Raw genomic sequence first — 14,417 nt, 5'->3', positions numbered from 1 at the left:
GCAGCTGAAAGAAACAACCTCGAAGTGGATTTTTGCACCGAAGGAGTGTTGTTATCTTCCAAAGGTTTTGTTCGCCTGGATACTTTCGGGAGCTGTAATTTGTAATTTCGAAGATGATAATACAATTGACACTTTGTCAACTGTGTGTGAGCTCGGTGATTTTGCAGGTCACATGATCATGTATATATATATATATATACATAGTTATCAAGTTCGGCCGTACCCGCAAAAAAAATTTGGAAATTCGCTGGTTCGGTTCAGTACTGCTAATAATTCATCATTTTTCAATTCGGTACGGGTTAGCGTTGAATTTTGGTCAAAGGTTTTTATCAGTAATGTCGGAGCCTCCACTGTGCTGCCACTATGTTGTGTAGAACAATGAAGTGCAGACTCTGTGTAACGTCAATCCATCGAAACGTTGACAAATAGCTCCTCAATAAAATTATAAAGTAAATCGAGTTTTATCCGCGGAAATTTGAGAATTGAAAAATAATATAGTGATTTTTAATTTTAATTTTTTTTAGTTTTTATAACATTTTTATATGGGTACTTTTTTATATGGGTAAATATTCTTATGATATTTAGCAAGCTTTCTGACATCGTCAGTTATTTGACAATCTTATGATAGATTATTCAACGTTATCTATCATAAGTTTGACATAATTTTTTATTCGACATTATCTATCATAACTTTGACATAATTGTTCATGAGATAGTTGACGATTATGTGTTGAAATTAATGACTTATTTTGATAGGAATATCCAATGACCGAGTGTTGAATAACTAATGCTAAGATGACATAATTGTTCATGAGATAGTTGACGATTATGTGTTGAAATTAATGACTTATTTTGATAGGAATATCCAATGACCGAGTGTTGAATAACTAATGCTAAGATGTTCCTAAGATCATTTGAATAAATTACACAGATATACTTTCTGACACACTTCCATCGAGTCTCTGACCAATGTAAATATTTGTAAGATATCTAACGCACTTATGAAAACAATCATTGGATCTCAAACCATTTTGTATTATAAGGAATGTCCTCTTTTGACGAGAATATTTAATGACAAAGCGTCATATATCCGAAGATAACACATTTGTTGCATTATTTGATGAAATTACACTAACGAAACTGGGAGCCACACTTTGTTAGAGTATATGAGTCAAATATCTAACAACAACATGTTTGTCAAATTATCCGACAAAATTTCACTAATGAAACTGAGAGCCACAATTCGTTTGGAGTACCTAAGTAAATTTGTCAAAAAACTAATGTACAACCATTGAATTTTAGTGCATATGTACCAATGAGGGAGGTGATTCCTTCTTATGCTTTTACTTAGTTTCAGTTACTACACATTTCTCATTTTTTGATTATTCTTTATTGCCACTTTGCCCCTTGGTTGTTGTATCTTCTTACAGCTAACTTTATGGCGAATTTTCTAAAGGAGGGATGTATGTAATTCCTACTTCTTTATCATATTGTGCTACATTAGGTTGTTTACCTATCCCTTCTAGGATTTCTTGGTGTGATATATCATGCTAGTGTTATTTGTATATGTGTGAGGTATGTGTATGTTGGCTACATACTCACACTTGAAATGAATACACTAGTATTTTATAGTCTATTATGCTAGATAATTAATTAGTGGATAAGCTTGATTCATAAATAAGCTAGGATTAACTTTAATCTTGATTAGTGATTAATTAACCCTTAATCCTCACTTATAATTAATAGATATATTTTAACATGATTCAATTAATAATTTAATTTATAAGATTCTTATGAATACATAGTTTTCAATGACTTTAAAAGGGTATTATTATTTTATTTCATTAATGAGAGGTGCTTGGGTGAATGGATTAGCAAAAATATTAATTAAGAGATAGATGAGTATGTGTAGTGAATGGATAGGGAGGGGAAGCGGGGAAAGAGGATAAGGAAACTTGGAATGGGGAAGAAAGGAGGAACTTTTATTTTATCAAGGGGAAGAAGAAGTGTGAGAGGGAGAGTCGAGAGATAGGAGAAGACATGGATAGGGTGAAGTTGAGCTTGTATAGTGAATTTGGGACAATGGAGTTTGGAGTTAGGGAGTTATTGGATTGAGAATTTGAACACATAGCTACAATTTAGATTTGGGATTAGAGAGCCAGAGAACTTCTGAAGATTTCATGGGCTAGGAAGTTAGAAAGGTGGCATATTCAGGAGCAACAAAACCAACACATAGTAAATTAGATATTCTTCTTATTGTTGGTTAGATTATGTGAATTTTCATTAATCTAATTATTTTACATATTTTTGATATGTTGCAACATATATATATATTGGTTAAAACTGTCTTTTTTCTATATATTATGAAATTTTATTTTTTTATCAAAATTAAAATAAGTCATCAAATCATCTTAATCACACCAAACCATTATTTCTTCCTCTTAAAAACACCAAATAAATTATTATTCTCAACTTTAACGCACCAAACAACTAATCAATTTAAACATTCCAAATAATCCTTAGACCGTCAATTTCACAACCTTAAAAAAAAACCTTTTAACATTTCCATTCCCTATGACACTCACAACCATAGATCCATACAATAATGGATCTATTTATAATAGTTTATTTATCAATCTTTATACGTATAGAAAAAAGATGTAAAATGAGATAGTTTGTGATGCCCATAAAAACTCAACATCAAAAACTACAGCACTACTCTCGCTTGACAGACATATAATCTCAACATCCAAAACAAACGCAGCTACTTTTGCTAATGTGACTCTAACTCTGCTTCTGCCATTAAGTAACACTATGATTTTGAAATACCATATAGAAAAATTGAAAGAAAAGGCATAATTTCCACAAATCAAAAAGTATATTAAATATCCGAGAAAGCGTGTTCTAATATTAAGAAATTGTTAAAGACATGTTTTAACTACGTACCGAACTAGTTAAAAAAATCAATCTTAATTATCTAATTAAAAGACTTCATATCTCTAACAAATCTCCAATATCTAATTAAATTCAACAACATTATAAACTTAAAAATAAAACGATAGCGATAACAAACTTTGTAAAGTGAAGAATAAGATGAGAGAATATTATTTTAATTACTTTAACATAATCCATTTTAAAATAGGATTTATTAAACATTAAAGTAATATGAGATGCAATCTGATTTACTAAGTGTTTTATGATTTGGTACAGAAAAGCTCCATAATGATGGGATTTATAAACCTTTTTCTCTGTATTCACACAAAAATTAGACTACTTAATTTATCTTAATCATTTGAAAATTTTATTTGAAATTAAATTTCATTAAATGTTAAAACATTTAAAAAGATTGAAATGCAATCCGGGGATATATAACATCTAATAAAAATACAAAAACATATTCCTCTGTGTATCCATCTCTTCTATTTCGTATTCCTCCCTATAATAATTGTGATGTAAATTAGGTAGTGTTATTATTTGATTATACATTAAATAACATTGTTTTTATTTTAAATATAATATTTATTTATTCTTTTTATTGAAACATAAAAGTATATATTAACTTTTTATAATGACGATATGGCTCACATTTATTTTAGGCTTTTTCGTAAAAATAAATTTTTATTATTGAATTTTTTTATTAAATTATTATATGTGAAAACATTAAAATGAATTATATTGTTATTATTTTTAGGAATTGTGAATTGATATTGATACATATATAAAACTAGCAATTGTCTCAAAAGGTATAAAGAGAGGGTGATAGGATTATTAAATTGGAATTGTTGAATTTTTCTAAAAGAGATGTTGGTTCAAGCCTAACAGATGAGCAATTTGAGCTGGTTAAAGGCTTTCTAATTATTTTTTATTATGGTAAAATTATATTGATAATTCATTGGTTTTACTTTCAAAAGCTTGAAGGAATTTGAAGAGTAGGTATAGAATTTCTTTGTGCGATTTGATCCCAAAATCATTGATTTGTACATACATACTCAATGAAATGTTAATTGGTTGAAACCCTGCACAAATGTTTGATATAAGCAAATAAGCCAAAAAAGTTGAAAGGCTTAGACTTGCTTGGGACAAGCATAATCCTTACTCCACTCCAAATAAGAGTTGCAGTATATGGATTAGGATACTATGCAGGAAAGCATGCCTTATGAATAGAAGAGGCAAAAGATAACAGTGTTTTAATTGCCATATGCAAGGCTTTCACAGATTGCCCCATGACAGCATAAAAGGAACTAACAATATAAAACACGCATCCATAACAACAAAGGTAAAAGAGCAGTAAATATGCATTCATAAAAAAAATTGCAGCAGGGAAATAGCCAAATAGTATATATCTTCTTCCATTAATCATAGAATTTAATAATAGTGTGGTGACATTTAAATGGGAGTTATAGTGGTGGGTATTGCTAAATTTTGTCACCACACTATTATTAATGCATGTCACCACACTATTAGTATTGTTAATTGCAATGGGGGTTATAATTCCGAAATCACACTATTAGTATTGAGAATTGCAATGGGTTATATTTCCAAAATTTTTGTATAATAGATTTAAAAAAATAATAATAATAAAAATCAAGAATATATTATTTTTATGTTTTATTTAAAAAAATCACGAAAAAAACTAAATAGAATGAAATTGATATTTGATTTAAAAACTCTAAAATGTTCGAATATTAGTTATGGAGATGACTCGTTGTTAATTAAACTCACATCGTGATAGTGATTCATTCGAAATTCAAGAGAGTGTTGAGTTTGGCTTGCACCCCCAACGCCATCCTCCTTGAGGCCAATTTCACTTAATTTCTTGGTTTATTTGATACTCTGTCTATTCTCTCACGACATATTTGAAATGAGGGCGATGCCCATCTTCTTGATGCTCGTCGAATCCAATGGAAAACCGGGGAGTGGGAGTGAGCTGCGAGGTGCTGCGAGGTTGTGAGTGGCGTGAAGCTAGCGTGTAGTTTGGTGGGACCTTTTTATATTTTAAAATTTTACAACAATAATAAAACTAAACTGACATATTATTTCATTTACATTAGAAACACCTCATAAAAGAATTACATAATAAACTGTGACGTTAAAATCATCTTGATTCATAGTGATATTTACTAAATCAATGTAAAACCACAATTACCACAAACTTTTTGTTTTTAGTAATGAACACTTGTGGTTAATGTTTATTTAAACAATGTATAAATATATTCTATTTACTTATCATAAAAGAGTTAATTACATAAAAAAGTTATTTTTAAAATTATTATAAATTTACTTATCATAAAAGAGTTAATTATATAAATTAGTTATTTTTAAAATTATTATAAATTTTATTATATAAAATAAAAATATTTAAAATAATTTTTAAATTATATATATGAATTCAATACTAAAAAAATTGAATTATTTAAATAATATTTATCACAATTAAAACAAATCTCTAACAGATTTTAACATATTAAAAAAAAAATTGCAAACATATGAGAGTTGCTTGCATATGAGACTACGAAAAACAAATTCTAAAAACATAACATATCAGAGTTACTTGCATATGAGACTACAAAAAACACATTAACAGAAAAAGGAAATTCAAAAAACATTTGATGTGATGATCAATGTCCACTCCAATTTCCTTTTCTGGTCCCACTGATCTTCGGCACGAAAGGAAAATATAATAAGTTCAAATTTAAACAATAAAACTCACATATTATTCAGTGTTATTGGAAGAGATCCAATATAATAAGTTCAAGTTAAACAATAAAACTGCGATATAGATTCCCAAACAACATAATCTAATTCCTCCCTAATACACACATATATGATCTTGGCTTAGAGCAAGGTTTTCTCCTTTAAAATAAGATCGCTATCTTGCAGATAGACATTTAAGTAAATATCTCCATGACCACCATGAACGCCATTTCTTTTATAACGATGAGTTGCAGGTTTGAGTGTCAATGCCACCACAATTGTCAAAGCCCAAAGTTTGAATGTCTACCATATGGATTCTGTGTCCGTGCGTCCCCACCAACAACTACAGTCAATCGATTAATTCTTTCGGACCATGTTTTTGTTGATATTTGCTATTTGGTCATGCCATTGAGTGTAATTTACCATTTGTATATTGATGTAAAATTTGTATGACATGGAATTTCTTCGCATAGGGTGGAAGTCATAAATCCATAAATCGTAAATGAAGAAAAACCAATACTTTAGGTGGGAAAAGTTTATGGTTGTATTTTAAGATTGTGTTATTTTTAATTTTATTTAATTAAAAATTATAATGTTTTTGAAATTTATATAAAAATTTAAATTTAAAAAAATATATAATTAAAGTTGTGAACAAATTTCACGTATGTGTATAAGTGTATATAGTTGTATTTTTTAAATTTTTATGAAATGAAAAAAATTGTCATTTTATTTAGATGTGTTTTGTTTTAATATTTTTATTATTTTATTAACATTATCATTTTAGATGTTTAACAAGTTATAAAATTAAGAGTTTTTTTTTGGGTAGAAATGAGATAGAAGCGTGAATTCAGAAGTTATAAAATTTTCTATTAAAGTTAATATTGTATTTAAAGTAAAAATGGTCTGTTTTTTAGCATTCTAGGTTTTTAAAAATGTGGTAACAATGCCATGAAAAAATGAAAATTGTATTAATATAAGTTTATTTTATTTTTACTTCAATAGAATAATAATGTGTCTATAAGAGAATTTATATCTATAAAACATTTACTTTGTTGTTTTAGTATATGTTTTTATTAGCTCATATGAAAAAATGAAAATTGTATTAATATAAGTTTATTTTAATTTTACTTCAATAGAATAATAATGTGTCTATAAGAGAATTTATATCTACAAAACATTTACTTCGTTGTTTTAGTATAAGTTTTTATTAGCTCATTTTTAAATATTTAGATTACCCCCTCTGGTTTTGAACATGTGACCTCTTAGGAGGAAACACATGCTCTTAATCATTAGGCCCACTAAAACTGTATTCATATATGTAATGATCTATTGTTTTTAGAATAAACAAATAATATAAAAACATTCATTAAATTTAAAGATTTGAATAATTACGTAGCTAGTAAGTTTGGGAAAAAATAATATTATATTAAAAATATTCTAGAGTTCTATTAAAAATGAGTATACAACAAATTGAGATATCTTTAAAATGAAAGATATCAACAATGCAAATCTAAATTTTGTAATTCTTAGCATCAAAGAACTTACAAGTCTTTTGTATATATATATATATATATATATATATATATATATATATATATATATATATATAGTATATTTATTTTTATTTTTGAAAAATAAATCAATCAAAAATCTTAAGAATACCCATACATCTAATTTTGCATGGGTTCAAGCTCTACAATGATGAGCTCTTGCCCATAATTTTTGTGTTTAGGCTTATGATTAAGATTCTCAACTTTATACATTACTATAGTTAATGGGGGAACTTGCCATTTTATTATGGAGGAAACTTGTCATTTTACTTTTAAAAAGTATGATGTCCTTTTCTTGGCTTTTTAGTTCCAAAATGAATTTCAACTATATATTTTTTAATATAATTAAATAATATGATATAATTGTTCATTTGCTCGATCATATCAAAAATTCTTAAAATAAGAAATACTATATAGTAATATTTTTATGGAAGGTAAAACTCATATTTACTTTTGTTATTATTTAAAGAGCAATTTCTAAATATGTAATGCTCCAATATAATTATAATACTTGACCTTTCATTACAAAAAAAAATTAAAACCATGATTAGTGTTGGGTACATGTTAGAGAGGCTAAGCAAGGTTAGATGGTTCTCTTCTAGGCCTAAGCATTGCTAGAAATGTTCAAGAAGTCAACCACTCCCAGTTCGCAGATGACACTATCCTTCTTAGTGGTGCATCCTTAGTTATTGCCTCAATATTCAAGAGTATCTTGGATTTATTCCTTCTTTTTTTGGGGGGTTTGATCAATAAAAAGAAATTTCAATTGATTGGTTGGAATTTCTTTGGGATTATTTTGACTGAAATTTCCAGATTGTTGGGGTTCCCAGTTTATATTGATAGAAACTCTTTATCCTATCTTGGGATTCCAATATCCTTTATGTAGGAGTCTAGGGAAGACTAGGATTCTGTTGTGCATAAAATAAAATAAAAAGTATTCAATATTTGGGAGCAAGGTGGCTAAATCTAGCAGGTAGGGTTATTCTGATCAAATCGGTTCTCTCCTCCCTTCCAGTGAATCTGGGGTCAGGTTTGTTAACTCCAAAGAACATAATTCATAGATCAAGTAGTCTAATCTGGAAATTCCTTTGGCAGGGAGGAAAAACTAATGAAAACAAATTCCATCATGTCAACCGGAAAATGGTAAGGTAACTAAGGAATATGGGGGGATTAGCAATCAAAGACCTCGAATTCATGAATCTAGCTCTTGGTGCCAAACTAGTTTGGAGGTTACTCTCGAATTCAAATGAATGGTGGAAAAATGCCTTTACAAGGAAATACTTCCACAAAAATCGTCTCCTCAGACCTGAAGGACAAGTTTGAGAAGGGAAAGGTACCAAAATTTGGAAGCTTTTCAAAACAATGACCCCGTTTTTGTTGAATCATCTAGGTTGGAAATCGGGTAACAAGAAGTTTATTCATATGTGGAAATATCACTCTCCCCTCTCTAATCTATTAGCTAATGACCAGGGGTTTATGGATCTTGAAAACTGGATGATGGAACATGGTTTTACTCATCTAGCTGACATTTCTAGCTTGGATGAACAAGGAAATTGGAATGGGTGGAGAACATTGAATCTTCCCAAGCATTTGTTGCATCATTGACATTCAATACTATGCCATCTAAAAGGGTTTGTGCATATTTCTACCAGCAAATTGGATAAACAAATTTGGCTTGGAGGGAAATTTAAAAAGTATAAAGTCAAAGAGGGATACACTATGCTCATTAAGAAACTTCCCTCTCCATCTCCAACACAAATATGGGAAAATATTTGGAACAAGGATGGTCTCCCAAAGGTAAACATCTTCTGTTGGGAGCTGGTCCATGAGAAAATTTTGACAACTGAGAACCTCAGAAAAAGAAACATCCATGGGCCTTCTTGTTGCATGCTTTGTGGCAAGGCAAAGGAATCCATCAAGCATCTCTTTTTCTTTTGCCCATTCTCAGTGGATACTTGGAAATTTTCTCCCATGCATATTTTTCATCTATATTTTATTCTTGGGGAGTGGAATATGATGTTTAATTTATGGCAATCTCAATATCCTTTTCCTAAGAAATCTAACTCCCTCTTTAGGCAATGTTGGATGGCAGTTCCAAAGTTCCTTTGTTGGTCGATTTGGCTTTGCCCAAATCAAGTGATCTTCGAAGTAAATGTTGCTCCCCAGAATTTGTTGCCATGAAAGGAATACAACTCCTATTTGAGGTGATATCCTCTCAAGGATATGATGAAGAGGAAATAAAGGATCTATCTGTAGAAGAAAAATAATGGCTCAAAATTTCTAAAAACTCAAAGTCTACCTCCAATAAAAAATAATAATAAAGTCCCTACATTCTGTATTAGACTATCTAGGGAAACGTTTGAAGAATGGCAAAGGAATATAGGGAAAGTTCAAATTTTTTTCAATGGTGCTTCGAAAAGTAACCCCAGGGAGGCAGGAGTAGGAAGGATGATATTTAACCTCGAAGAAAAACATGAAACAAAGTAAGCATGGGGACTTGGGAAAACCTCGAATAACCAATCCGAAGCTCTTTCTCTTTGGCAAGGTTTGAAGATAAGCAACTCCAAAGGCATAAACAAATTGATTATTGCTGGTGACTCAAAATGCTTAAACTTTCATTTGTCAATTATTGTCCAAGTCTAACAGGTTAACATGGATATAATGTATTTGTACCAACTTTTAGATTCTTAAAGGGGAATGCCTTGTAAATGAGTAAGGAACATTTGCTAATAATTTAGAGCATTCGAACCCTCAGAATTATTTTCAGAAAACACGAATTAAGCAAAAGGGAAAAAACAACGAGGCCATAGCATAAATGTGTCCAATTTCGATTATTCATGAAGTGATTTCTTGGGCGCGCTAAAATTTGAAATTTGAAATTTGAAATTGAATGTAGCCAGCCGTAAGTATCACTCAGGCGGGTCAGTGGTGGCAGCGGCTCCTGTTCATTGTCAAACCTCTGGGAGATGAAAACGCACGTCAGGGAAATCGGAGCTGCCAGAAAATTTGAGACCCATCATCTTTGCCATGAGCCATCATCCATAGCGATATCACATCCATCTCCAAAAAGTCTCATTATAGACTACTCCGATGAAATATGCATATCATATGATATACTGGACTTATCAGACAACAGCTGGAGAGACTCGTATAATTGAACAGACTAAATCAGGTGTGGCAGGTAGAAGTACCACACTGGCAGTTGGGCCCGCACTTGCAATCATTTTCCAGAGATACTTCTGCACCATATCTGTTTACAGCGAATTCAAATATATGGAAAAATTTTCGCTCTAAAACCATGAAATAAAATTAATAACAACTACTCTGAACAAAACGGTACCCCATCTCATAGCTTGTCTTCACAATACCATCCATCTGGAATCCTTTCTTGTTGTGGAACAAAACAATCTGGAATCCTTTCTTACTGTGGAACAAAACAATCCAAACATGAAACAAACTTAGTCATAAAACTCATCTGATATAAAGTTATTGGTTTTTTCTTTTTTTGAAAAAAACTTAGATTCGAATCCATAACCAAAACAATCCAAACATCAAAACATCAGACAACCTTAATCGTAAAACCCATCTCATATAAAGTTGTTGGTTTTTCTTTCTCGACTTAGATTCGAACGCATGACCAAGTGAATGAAATTGGGAAAGCGAATGAAATAAATTGAGATGAAAAAGGTAGGCAACATACGTGCACCGGCTCTTGTCAGCGCAGTCGCAATTTCCCCAATCGCTCGACATGTCTGCAATAACAATTATCAGAAAAACAGATTACTTACACTTCTGAAGTTCTAAGTTTTCCAATGCTCCCTTGGCTTCTTAGTCTCTAGTCGCCCACCCATAGCGCGCACGTCATGTTTAGACCCACAAGCTTGAATTGGATGAACCACGAGAGGAATCTATCATTATTGGTGTGGGTTCCATTGTAGATTTTCCCTCGTGTGTTTACAATAACTTTGAATTGTGTGTGAAAACCTTAGCAAAGTGGGTGACTCGTGGTTTCGGTCAAGATAGTGATAATGTCTCTAGGTTTAAATCAGTGAGTTGTCAAACGATCCTGGAATTTTACGAATGCATTGAACCCATACAAGAAATTGCAGGGGTTGTTTGAGCTGTGCACACGCAAGCTCATTAGCTTTTGCGTTTTCTTGTATTTAAAATCTTTGCTTTTTCTGAGCCTTTTTCTTTCCATCCTTGTTTTTTATGAGTTTTTTCGTGGTTTCTTGATTTTCTGCATAGAATCCTTTCTTGTGAGTTTTTGTGCTTTGTTGATTTTCTGTGCTTTTTTGATTTTCCGTTGTTTTGTTCTCTGATTCAGATCAACGATTGAAAGTGTCTCATTTAATCTAATGGATCAGAATAAAAGTGTTGACGAAGAAGTTGATGCATAGAAAGGCCTATTGACCTAAATATAAAAGAGAATTATTTCAAATTCATAAAAAAAAATTAATTTAAAATGATTTAGGAATTGTTTTTTTTTCACTATGAAATTACAAAAGTTTGTCTTTATTTTGAAAATATTAATTTTCCTTTTCATTTTAGTCAAAATACAGAGATATTTTTTAATACTGAGTTGACTTTAAAAATTCCCAATGATCAACGGACACTGCCACTGCACAACGATATTTCTTTCGAAGGTGCTGCACACAGACTGGTGCAAAGCCGCTGCAATCACTTCAAGAACGTCACGCTTCTCTCTTTTCTTCCTTCCTTATCGGAGCTTTCCATCAATGACGTCACACTTCTCATGTATGGGAACTTGGAAGGTTGGCGCTGATCTGACTATTTAGAAGCGCTTTGCGAACACTTTACTTTAGTGTTTGATCTACGATCTTGAAATATTTTCCAAAAGGTAACCGTAATCTTGTGCGTTTCAACTTTCAATCATAGGGTGACATAGTTTGTTTTAGAAACCGACAAACTTTAAGTATGCACAGCTCCTGCTAGATTTAAGTCACAGGGGAAGGCAGAGTCCATTAATGTGAAGGCTTCGGAACTGAAGCCAACAACAATGGTCTTGTCTCTGTAATTCTAATGGTAAGATGCTCTAAAACTGGGGCAAATTGGCCGTATCTAGGACTGTGGGAGTTATATGCGTTTCTTTTGTCATTTATATATGAGTCACTCAATGATATATTTAGAAATATGATGTCCAAATACATATAATCTTTTTTAATTTAAGTATTAAAAGCTTTCGCAGTACATTATATTAGATATATGTGTTTTAGAATTTATATTACATATTTTTTTGAGATTCAATTGGGTTAACTAAATCATTCATCTATAACTATTTATCTTACTCTTACATAACGAAATAAACTATTCAAAAATCATTACAATTACTCATAAAAATAAAAATAAGTGAATAACTTACTTAAAATATTTTAATCCCAAAAAAATAATATTTAATAAATTTTGTTCTTAAAAATACTCAACACCCTGCAACCAATTGATTTGAAATGATGCTAATTGTTAACCATCCTTTATTATCTCCTATACACCCATGTGTAGACTGTCCTTGGGAAGAGCAGTTTTCGTTGAGACTCTGCGTGGTTGCTAATGCGGAGTTAAGCCGTACACAGAATCCAAGGCAACACAATTATATTCATTATATAACAATAATTGTAATCAATAAAAGTTACAACGGCAGCTTAGAATTGACCGTTGTAACAGCAGAGGACTGCGGTAGAGAGATAAAATAACCTAACAACAAACCCAAGGTTCAGAAACTTGCAAGTTGGCTACATGTGGATCTCTGCGTACCCTTACAAATATTTTGTGAACAGTAGTCGGCGTGCCTTGGACGATTAACTGACACTGCGAATACACGACATTTCTTTCGAATATTTCGAAGAGGCTGCAGACAGACTACTGCAAAATCCCTGCAGTCATTTGACCATTTTGAGAACTTTGAGGCTTTTCGCTTTTTTCCCTATTCATCTGAGCCTTCCATCATTGACATCACCCTTTCTCTGTGTATGGAGAGGTGGGTGGTGATTTGAGTAACCACAATTTACTTTGTAGAATACTTCAATTTGGTATTTGGTATTTTTTTTAATCCACAAATAGACTACGCTCAGGTTCTAATTAGCCAAATCCTTGGCCGCCTTTTAAATACTAAATATTTGCACTTTGAATTAACAGATCAAACAACCAGTAACATTTTACAGTTTTTAGGTTTGTGGTAATAGTGTAATTTTTTAATATTATGATATTGAGGTGAATAGTAATAGCCACTGTGATTGGATTTTGGATTTTTTTTTTTTATAATAATCTTTTAAAGTTACCAATTCACCAATTACTATTAAAAAAATTAATATCCCTTCACAGGTGCTTGCAGAAGCTCAGCAGCATCAAGATGGCGAGCAGGAAGTGCCGTCGCTTTCGCATTTGAAAGCGCCGTTGGATCATCTTCACAAATCGGCGGAGGGTTTGAAGAAAAGGAAGTCATGGAAGAGTTCTCTCTTCTTCTCGAAGAAATCCAGTGAGAAGAAGAAGAAAATGAACAGGGCTATTTCTTTGTTAAAGTCTAAAGCCATGCCAATCTATATGAGCGATATTGCTCCTTCCTACAGATCCGGTCGACCATCTTCCAGACCGCTGGCTGCAATGTACAATGCGATGCAGAGGAGCAAAACTGATGTACCGTACATGCCTTTGGTGCGTCACAGCCATAGCAGGGTTTCTCTTTCAAGGCCAATATACTTAGTCACATAGAGAATCTCTGCATTTCTCAGTCAGTTTTGTTGCATATGTGTTCGATCGATGGCAGACAGCAGCTGAAAGAAACAACCTCGAAGTAGATTTTTGCACCGAATGAGTGTTGTTATCTTCCAAAGGTTTTGTTCGCCTGGATGCTTTCGGGAGCTGTAATTTGTAATTTCGAAGATGATAATACAATTGACACTTTGTCAACTGTGTGTGAGCTCGGTGATTTTGCGGGTCACATGATCATGTTATATATATATATAGAGAGAGAGATACATGCAATTTAATTTTATTATGTTCATAACCATGTTTCTATATATTGGAAGGAGGATGTTCGGAATTTTTTATTACGGATATTACATGTGTGTTCCAGAGTCGTATTTTTCAGGGCACCATTTAATTAAAAAAAGTCTGATTAAATTTATTGAATAATCTGCAGGATTTATTATTATTTGT

The 14,417-nt window shown here is 31.6% G+C and overlaps 1 protein-coding gene across 1 annotated transcript; it reads left to right on the top strand.

Moving 5' to 3' along the window:
- Nucleotides 1-12,715: 12,715 nt before the first annotated feature.
- Nucleotides 12,716-13,970, top strand: LOC149231337 (uncharacterized). The gene is made up of 3 exons (XM_089381606.1): nt 12,716-12,938; nt 13,278-13,333; nt 13,584-13,970. The coding sequence occupies exons 1-3, from the start codon at nt 12,716-12,718 to the stop codon at nt 13,968-13,970; spliced, it is 666 nt and encodes a 221-aa protein (XP_089237732.1).
- The last annotated feature ends 447 nt before the right edge of the window (nt 13,971-14,417 follow it).

The sequence above is a fragment of the Pinus tabuliformis genome, chromosome J (genome assembly GCF_031772625.1).
Source record: "Pinus tabuliformis cultivar Carrire ecotype Pingquan chromosome J, CPIR1, whole genome shotgun sequence".
NCBI classification, from domain to species: Eukaryota; Viridiplantae; Streptophyta; class Pinopsida; order Pinales; family Pinaceae; genus Pinus; species Pinus tabuliformis.
Note: the sequence above shows the minus strand (reverse complement) of the source record. Positions and strands in the feature narration are given on the sequence as shown.

Coding starts and splice junctions, on each gene's coding strand:
- LOC149231337 (XM_089381606.1), top strand. CDS start 12,716: ATGCTAATTGTTAACCATCCTTTATTATCTCCTATACACCCATGTGTA. Junction 12,939..13,277: donor TGTAACAGCAGAGGACTGCG/GTAGAGAGATAA, acceptor TTTACTTTGTAG/AATACTTCAATTTGGTATTT. Junction 13,334..13,583: donor CACAAATAGACTACGCTCAG/GTTCTAATTAGC, acceptor ATCCCTTCACAG/GTGCTTGCAGAAGCTCAGCA.